Raw genomic sequence first — 9966 nt, forward strand, 5'->3', positions numbered from 1 at the left:
GTCATTTCTGAGGGGACTCCAGTGAACCACAGTGAGAGTCATTATCCACACATGCAGGAAACTTGGAACAGCGGTGAAGCTTCCCAGGAGTGACCAGCCAACCAAAATTACTCCAACAGCTTCGATGGCTCATCCAGGAGGTCACAAAAGAACCACAACAACATTGAAAGAACTGCATGACTCACTTGTGTCAGTTAAGGTCAGAGTTCATGATTCAACAATAAAACAGAGACTGGACAAAAATGGAGAAAACCACTGCTGACCAAAAAGATCACAAAAGCTTGTATCACATTTACCAAAAACATCTTGATGATCCCCAAGAAAATATTCTGTGGACTGACGAGACAAAAGCTGAACTTTCTGGAAGGTTCAAGTCCTGTTACATCTGACATAAAACTAACAGCATTTCATAAAAAGAACATCACAGCAACCGTCAAACATGGTGGTGGTAGTGTGATGGGGCTGCTTTGCTGTTTCAGGACGACTTGCTGTAACTGATAGAACCATGAATTCTGCTCTCTACCAGATAATCGTGAAGGAGAATGTCCGACCATCAGTTCAAGACCTGAAGCTCAAGAGCACTTGGGTTATGCATCAGGACAATGATCAGAGACACACCAGCAGAAATAAACAAAATGTTTTTGGAGTGAAGTCAAACTCTGGATTTAAATTAGATTGCAATGCTTTGCACTGACCTTAAACAGGTCGTTCATGCTGGAAACCCTCCAATGTGTCTGAATTAAAACAATTCTGCAAAGAAGAGTGGGACAAAATTCCTCCACAGCGATGTGAAAGACTCATTGCCAGCGGATTTTCGCGAAGCAGACGCTCTCATGACTCATTTAACTGCAAAATGATCTTGGTGCTCAGCAGCCTTGCTTTTACAAGGGGGAGTACTAGTTAAGTTGAGTCTCATGTTGCACAGAGATTCATGCTCATTTGGTGCAGACTGACTTAGATTGATTGAATGCTGGAAATCTGTGTTTCTGAATTTGCGTTTAGGATCATTTGCAAACTTTTGCCAAGTGGTCTCAGAGTGATTGCAGTCTGTTTCAAGACAGGTTGCCTCCCTCCAGGCAATCAAAAGTGTTCATGCTTTTGGTGTCGCAACTACTTGCAGCACTCGATCATGAAAAAATGCAGTGCAATCACCAGCTTTTCTAGTTTTCTAGTTCAATTTTCTGGTCGCAAAGAGGTTGACATGCTGTTTTTACTTTAATGTGACGGAGACAGTCAGTTTGGTTTGGGAAAGGTTCACAGCTTGGATTAAAATACGGCCCTTCACAAAATGAACCATGGTCAGCCAGTGCATTTAGATGCAATGCCACTGAGTCCTTTAAAAGCTTCTATGTGGCATGGTAAGTTTGAAGTGAGCGACAGCCTGTGTGACTCCAAATCATAAATGTGGAGTTTACAGATTTCTGTCCTCTGCTGCGCTCTGTTTTAAAATCTTTTCCTTTAATCCATCGCCTGTCTATATGTATCAAAGAGTGTTTGTGGAGAGAATGTCCCGGAACATTTTGGCAGGGCATCTGTCTGTCGGAAGTTAATTCACACTTCCCGTTCTAATTGGCCTCTCTCGCTGCGAGAACCTGTGACTTCACTGCTCGCGATGTACGGGTCAATTGACCGCCCACCGCGCGCAGCTCGCACTGTTTATTCATACAGGACGGCTTCCAGTGGTGTCAAAGTGAGAGAAAGGCAGCGTTACTTTGAGCGTTTACGGAGCTGAAACTGCACTGGCTGGATTTAATGGTTAATTTAATTATAAAAACACCACTCTTATCTTAATTTAGTCTTTTCTTATTGGCATTTCTGCAGCTTTTAAGTGTCCTTACAGTTTATTAGCTACTTCTCGTGAGTTTAATCCTTTAAAAAAATAATTCATTTAGGGCTATGTCTACTTTCCTGGGGATATATGTGCACACACAGATTTCTGCAGAGATTTAAATACCAAAGCCTAATGATGGATTCAAAATAAAAGCATCCTACTTTAAATAGGATAGTCTTTAAATAAAAAGCTCCTGGGAGCAGTTAGTTCTCTGCTCACCCTCGCTCATTGATTGGCAAGTAAATCTCTGACATGCATGACATGCTGTGGTCTGTGATTCACGTCTCATGGTGTGCTCCTTCTCTTTCAGCTGCACAGGGCCTCCTCCTCCATCAGCATCATCAGGGTCTGAGATGCGGGTGCCGGATCGGAGCCTCTTGGACAAGCGAGGAGGATTTACAAACTCAGAGTCCAATCTATTGTAAAATATGGGCCGAGTAAGGAACCACTCCATGCAAATCAGACTGAAATGAGAGCGAGGAGCCATGCTGCGGAGACCGTGGACGGCTGCTGCTCTCTAGTGGCCAGAGACTCGGGGGGCTCAGAAACAGCTGGAAGGAAGCTGGACTCATCTGAAGTGCGGCCAAACTAATCTCCCATTTTCTTCTCTCTGATGTCAAAGACTGAAGTGTGAATATTTGCCAGCATGTCGGCCCGACCGTGTGCCAAGTCCCACTCGCCTCAGACTCATTCATTTTCAGCAGACATTCTTTCATCTCGGGTGTTCAGCTCATCCCTTTTTCTTTTTACCCGCTGTAGAACCACACGTTTGAAATCCTGTCTGGATGGTTATTTAATGGGATTAATTCACATTACTTTCATGTTCGGTAATTTAGCATCGCAATTCAAATCTGTACATAGGCTGAAGGTGATTGTAAAGGTAATTCACAGAAGCATTTGAATGTAGGAGGTGGTAGTGGGGAATTTACATTGTAAAACAATTCATAATTAGTTTAATTAAATCATTGAAATTGTGTGATCGCCTTTTAAATTAAGTTTAAGCTTTTTGTTTTCTCAGAGTTTCTAAAAGCAGAAATGATGTGAACAACTCTCAAGATATATCACCTGAAGTTTCCAGCAGCTTCTCTTGTTGTTTCGGATTTTGTTAAAAGGTTTTATTTCTATCTGAGCCACTTAAAAGTACAGCTCTAAACCTTGTCTGTCCCTCAAAAACACCTATTTTTACAGCTTAACTTACACTCAATGGCCACTTCATTATGCATGTCTGATAAACAGCTCATTAAGCATTAAAATTTCTAATTAGCCAATCAAGTGCAAGCAACTCAGGGCATGTAGACATGGTCAAAATGACTTACTGAACATAAGCTCAAACAGAGCTGGACAGTAGAAGATTTGAAAAATGTTGCCTGGTCTGATGATTCTCAATTTCTGCTACAACGTTCAGATGGTTGAGTCAAAATTTGGTGTAACAACATGAAAGCATGGATCCATTCTGTCTTGTACTAACCGTTCAGGCTGCTGGTGGTGTCATGATGTGGGGGATATTTTCTTGGTACACTTTGGGCCCCTTAGTACCAACTGAGCATAATTTAAACACCACAGCTTAGAGCATTGTTACTGACCATGTCCATCCCTTTATGACCACAGTTTACCATCTTCTGATAACACGCCATGTCACAAAGCTTAGATCATCTCAAACTAGTTTCTTGAACATGACAATGAGTTCTCTGTACTCAAATGGCCTCCACAGTCACCAGATCTCTATCCCATTGAGCACATTTGGGATGTGGTTGAACATCAAATTCTAATCATGAAAGGCCAAACCAGTGTACCCAATAAAGTGTCTGGTAAATCACAACATTAGCAACATCAACTCTAGGTAGAAAACCATTTGCAGTTGCGTTTGCCAACAGAAAACAAAATGTGAAGCAATTAGAGGTACTCTCTGAACACCAGACATCCCTGGACGTTGTCCTCTGGGCACTTTTAGAAAGACGTTTCTTTATGTCTAAATTTGTTTAAAAAAATGTAAGTTTAGTAAACATCTACAACACAACCAGCTGTTGTAGCTGTTTGTTCTCCTGCTGCAGAACTGTTCAGTTTTTAGTGAAACTCGCACACAGAAATGACCTGATCCTTGTTCCCAGTGGATCTGAATTCTTATTGGTTTGTGCAATACAGCCAACCAATGACAAGTAACCTCATAAGAGTAAGCCATATTTTGGGATGGATGATGTATTCTCAGTATACTGGTTGCAGTATATTGAGTTTAAAGCCTATAATATATCTGGATAGATGACATCTCATTGCCATTATGCACAATATGGACACTTAGTGAATTTTCTCGTGCCAAAAGCCAAACTTTCTGTCTTTGGAAAGGTCCTCTGAAAAAGCTTTTAGGCCAGGGTACATAATCAAACTGCATCAAATGCTATTATCTGCAAAGCCATTATTTTCTGTCATGGGTTCATCAAGCAGGAAATTAACATGAAATGTTGTCAGTGTGAGCCTACTGGTGCATTAGGATGATTAGCAGATCACCAGCTAATCAATAGGCACCGTTTGCAGGAGTGCAGATGTTAACATCAATAAGGTTTTGCATCAGTGCACACAAACACGTGACACTTTTGCTGCTCAAACAGAAAAATCCTTTTGATGGAGCTAAGACTGAGTTTGAAGCTTTTATCTGCCATGTTTTATAAATGGACTTAAACAAATATCAATTTTGATAACTGCTGTATGCAGATTGGACACAAGGTGGCGCCTGAACTCCATCACATACAGTTTTTTGTTCTGCAAGCTGCAGGGGTATTTGTCCATCTGCATCTCTGTCCGTGCAGGTAAAGCATCTAAGACGAGATCATAGATTTAAAATGAGCTTTTTTTTTCTTTGTTTGTTTTAATGCTATTATTGTACTGGATTGCTCTGATGCATGGAGAATCTGAGAAAGTTTTTTTCTCTAAGATTTCAGTGACTTCACTGATTATGAATCTAAAAACATCTATTTTTCAAAGCAAAAAGAGTTTTGCTTAATACTATCCTCTTTTCAGAGGATTATTCATCCCATTCTTCACACGTTAGCAGATGAACAACACCATCAGAACCTGGCCTGCAGTTAACGAGAGGCAAGGTCTGCATATCATTCAGAAGTAAGTGTATATTTCTGCTTCATTTGAATAAAGGGAAATGTCACTAATTCACCTCACACAGAGCGTGATTTGCAGCTGTAAGGCTTTCCGGGTCAGAGGTCACAGGAAGGAAGGGCTTCCACCTCAGGCACGTGTCGACCTTCTGAGTTAAAAGTGAAATATGTTCCTGAAATGTTTTGTCCTCTCTTCCTAAAAACAAAAAGACAGGAGTGGAGGAATCCTCAGTGACTGCGGAGGTAAAGGGCAGGTCGCCTTCACCAACAGTCTGAAATATCACGGCTTGCCCAGGGCTCGTCATCCTCTTTGATGCTCTGAGGGAGTCTGCGACAAGTCTGTGGTAATACTGAGGCAGAGGAGCGAGGGAACAGGATCGATCAAGCGCTGCTGACTGAATCATTGACTGTGGATAAATCCTCTTCTTTAATGTTGTACTGACTCTCCCATCACATTTCCTCTTTAAAAGGGAAAAAAAAACATCCACTTTCCTGCCGGTGCCAGGGATTCATTCTCAGTTAATGAGATTTTAATCTGACATACATAACAGCACCCTCCACACTGACATTTAAAGAAGTCATTAAGGTTTGCCTTTAAAAGGTGTTCGAATGTTCTCTACAGTACGCTCGACCCACACATATCCTGACCAGATATGTATTTTTTAAATTATTTTATTCCATCCAATTAAAATTCGGTAAGATACCCTCACATGTTTCTCAAGCTGAAGTGAAATTAAAGATCAAATTAACAATCTGTCATGCCACCAGTCAGATGATCATATAAATAGGCTAAAATATTCCAGAACCAGCACACATTAGCTTGCCCAATGGATACACTGTGTAGAGACTGCACAGTATCCATTGTACACGCTTATACACTTAACTGTAATGTGCAATTTTACACATGTTTTCTTCCAATTAAAGAGTTGTGCCGCCAGATTTCTTTCGTTTACTCCAACATTTGTTTATCATGTAGAAAACACTGAGATGTGTTGTGGAAATTGCTCTTTTTCCCTCATATTAAGGGTGACCTCAAGGATTAAATGTGTTGTTAAACTTCTTTATACTGACAGAAATGGGACTTTTACTGGTCTGAGTTTGAGAGGATGAAACTCACAAACATCCAAACTCCAAGTTTCTATAAGGTCTATAAGACCAGAATCTAACAGGCATTTCTTTAACTGCTAGATTCATTTATACAATTACTTCAAATTAGTTTCTTCCAGCTCTTCAGTCTTCATGATGTGTTTTGCCTAAAACTCATTGACGCACAGAAGAATTAAAACCCACAAGCTCCAGAGCAGGGCCTTACCTGGCAAAGCCATCTCAGCAAACTGTCAGACATACTTTTGAAGAAGTCTTTGTATTTATTTATTTTGCCTTAATATTTATCAAATCTCTATATTTTTTTCACCGTCAGAGACATTTAGTAAAGAAAATAAAGCCGACCAATGTTCTACCGGTCAAAATATTTAGTCCTGAACCTCTTGAGGAAAGAGTTAAAACTTAAACGTCCAGCAACAGGAAGTGTTACTGGATTGAAACCACAACTCTCCTGGGAGTCTTATAACATTTTGACCTTGCATGCCTCCATGAAAGCCTTGCAGAACTCTAACAAAATATGTCTAAAATGACAGTGAAGCATCCAGTCTCTCAGAGAGAAAGAGCTGTTTCAGTGTTGAATCTCCCAACACATTTGGTCAGCCCACTCAAAATCATTCAGAGCCAGGGACATTCAGCTGAATGACTCACTGTGCCGAGTCCAACGTGAAAGGAGGCATTGTTGCCAGGGAGAAACACATCATGGACACAGTCTGAGGAAGGCAAAAGATTAGGAAACTCTTCATAAAGACACTGCTCAATTTTCACTTGCGTAGGAGGAATCAGAAGTAGCCAGCATCACTAAACTGCAGTGCACATTCCTCTCATTGAGATATTTGGTCATGCCAATCGGTGGCTCTTTGAAACAAAAAAGCCTTGTTTGAGAAGAAGGGATTTTTTTTTCTTTATTGATGTTAATGTTCCTCTTCTCCTTTCGGCTTCAGAATGATTGTGGAGTTGAGATTCTCGGCTGACTGGCAGGTATCCATTGAAACGCAGCTAAAAGAACTTCCCGTCTGCACGCTGCGAGGCACAAAGCCTGCCAATGACCCAGGTAAATGTCAGGACACCTTTTGTTCAATGGGAGAAGGTTCAAGAGTGGCCCCCGAAAGGTCTGAACCATTATTTCCCCCATTAAATGAAGGTTTTTCACTTTCGGACGCCCCTAAAAGTCACCAAGAGCGCCCTGGAGAATCAATCAGCGACTGCAGGTAGTCATTTTAGTGCATCCGCATTTCAAAAACAACCTCAGGTTTAACGACTTCCACTTGCAATCAGCTGTACATCAAAAAAATGTTAAATAACAATATATTAAATTAGTCAGACCTGCCCTCTCATATCAATAATTGAACTTTTCCTTCCTCACAAGTGGTCGATGTGATTAATTTCTCCAGCCATCAGTTAATTATCTCCTTTCTTACCATAATTATTAAAGCCCTGGCGGGTCATTGTGGGGCCCTCTGGTCCCGGTGCACTCTAATTAAAACTCATCAAAAGGGCATTATTTTGAAACTTGTTTGTGCAAACTGGGCGAATAGCTGATAATTCCCACTTAGAAATTTCTCATTACTGACACTGGCGCTCAAGCTCGTGGGACTGAATAGATGCTAACACTGCTATCATATGCATGATGAGGCCGGATTATGGCAAATGTGATTAAAATAAACCCAGAAAAGCCTGTCAAGCACACGCATGGTGTCATAACATCTAATATCAAGCTTTAAAAGATGTGAAACATCCACTTTATATCCTCATTTAATAAATTACAGAAAGAAAATATCAGTTTACTTGCTGGAACCTACAGCAAAGACAAACTATTGTTTTGTTTTTAAGTTTTATTTACTAGAGGGAAACTAGTAAAATAAATAGAAATAAAATCAAGTAATTGAAAAAGTAAATGAGATACACTTAATGTAAAGTTTTCTATTTAAAATAGGGAATTTGTGAGTTAATGTGACAAAAAACATCCATAACCTTTCAGCATGTTTAAACTCAAGTGGTCTCGCCAGCTGAGAAACATACTACAAAGAAAAGTTTGTGGGTAAGTGAGGTAAGCTGATCCTAAAGCCTGACTTTAGAGGGTCACAAAAGTGGCCATATTTTTACCTGAAGAACTGACCTGACAAGTTTCCTTTCAAAATCGCCTGAAAGAAAATCCTGTAAATGCACTATTATGTCTGTGTGTAGGCTGTGCAGTGTAACACTGCTCATGAAGCCCTAGTGTAAAGCTATGATACAGTCACACTTGGAAAAACAGTTGCTGGGGGGTTGTAGTTTAGCTTAGCCGGAGAGCAGCGGCCTAGCTTTGAGTGTGACCTGTGGTCCATTGCTGAATGTTTTCCTGCGCACTCTCTTCCCCACTCTCCTGTCTATCTTCACTGTTCAACTATCTAATAAAGGCAAAAATGCCACAAAAAAACAAGCAAACAGCAGCTGGGGAGCACAGCTGTTGCCATCCTGTGCAATGATGCGCAACTTGAGATCTTTTTGTCTTTTAAATGATTGCTTCAAAGATGGGGACTCTGCACCTTTTTGTAAGGTTCTGAAAACGCTAGCTCATGATAGGAGACGCTGACCAATCACAGGTCATTTCAGATCACATCAGATGGGCCCAGCTGATCACACACGTTCAATACGAGACTTGCATTAAGAAGCATCCCAGAAGTGTCCACCTGGTCTGTGTCATTTAAGACGGCACTGATTCTATTTTCTGAGAAGACACATGAAGCTGTCTAAACAGCATAAAGAATAAGGCCAATTTTCAAAATAAAAGACCCCACCCAGACTACTGCTTCTAAAATGCTCCCAGTTTTATCTGGAGCCCCGCAGAAGAACAAGAACAAACATTAACGTTAACTCATTGTTCAAAGTTTAATTGTCCTTTCTATGGCAGATGGCCATCCTCCCTGAGCCTGTTTCTGAAGGAGGTTTCCTCCTGTTAAAAGGGAGTTTTTCCTCCCCGCTGTCACCAAATGCTTGCTCAAAGAGAGTTGTGTAATGTTGGGGTTTCTTTTTAATATTTTGGGTCTTTACCTTACCCTAATATACAGCACCTTGAAGTGACTGCTCTCAAAAGGATATTGACTTTAAGTAATTTAATTACATTTTATGTGTAATTATGTTACATATAAACATAAGTAGAATGCAAAATATTTAATTTAATGGAATCTATTCTGACTTGACTGGTATACAGTCAGTTTTCACCAACCATATTTTCCTTAACAATTAATCATTTGAATAAATAAACCCTTGATTTTATATATTTAAGTTGCATTAAACTCAAAATTATTACCTAATATAATAGAATAGCCTTTATTGTCATTGTACAGAGTACAACGAAATTGGAGTGCCACTCCCTTGGTGCAAGTTTCAATAATAAATATAAATGTAAAATATAAAAAGTACAAAAAAAACAATCGTAAGTACTCAAACAATAGTATGTACAATATATACAGGATAGCAGCATTAATATAATGACAGTATGAATAGCAGCATAATATAATGACAGTGACGGTATGGAATAGGTTCAATTGTTTTTGTGCTTATTTACTACGGTGATAGCTCTGGGAAAGAAGCTATCCCTGAATCTGTTTGTCCTGGTTTTATGTGACCTGTACCGTCGGCCTGACGGTAATAGTTCAAACAGTTGGTTGCTGGGGTGAGAGTGGTCCTTGATGATATTGCCAGCTCTGCTGAGGTACCGAGAGTTTGCAGTGACCTCCAGGCTGGGCAGAGAGCAGCCAGTGATCTTCTGGGCTGTGTTGATGACCCTCTGCAGTACTTTGCTGTCTGCAGCTGAGCACCCTGCATACCATGTTGTTATGCCGTACGTTAGGATGCTCTCTATGGTGGCTCTGTAAAATGTCACCAGCAGCCTCTCCTCCAGGTTGTTCCTCCTGAGCACTCTCAGAAAGTGGAGACGCTGCTGGG

At 40.5% G+C, this 9966-nt stretch overlaps 1 protein-coding gene across 1 annotated transcript in view; it reads left to right on the forward strand.

Annotated features, from left to right (window-relative positions):
• The window catches only part of LOC146642013 (fibronectin type III domain-containing protein 4-like), a 60535-nt gene extending 56633 nt beyond the window's left edge, over positions 1-3902 (forward strand). The window contains exon 7 of the mRNA XM_085399360.1: positions 2142-3902. Within this exon, the coding sequence (XP_085255486.1) occupies positions 2142-2183 (42 nt within the window). The 3' untranslated portion in view covers positions 2184-3902. The remainder of the gene's footprint in view (positions 1-2141) is intronic.
• Positions 3903-9966: the final 6064 nt, after the last annotated feature.

Source organism: Rhamphochromis longiceps, linkage group LG23, assembly GCF_057381845.1.
Source record: "Rhamphochromis longiceps isolate RC_006_pf linkage group LG23, R_longiceps_female_GT1.1, whole genome shotgun sequence".
Lineage (NCBI taxonomy): Eukaryota > Metazoa > Chordata > Actinopteri > Cichliformes > Cichlidae > Rhamphochromis > Rhamphochromis longiceps.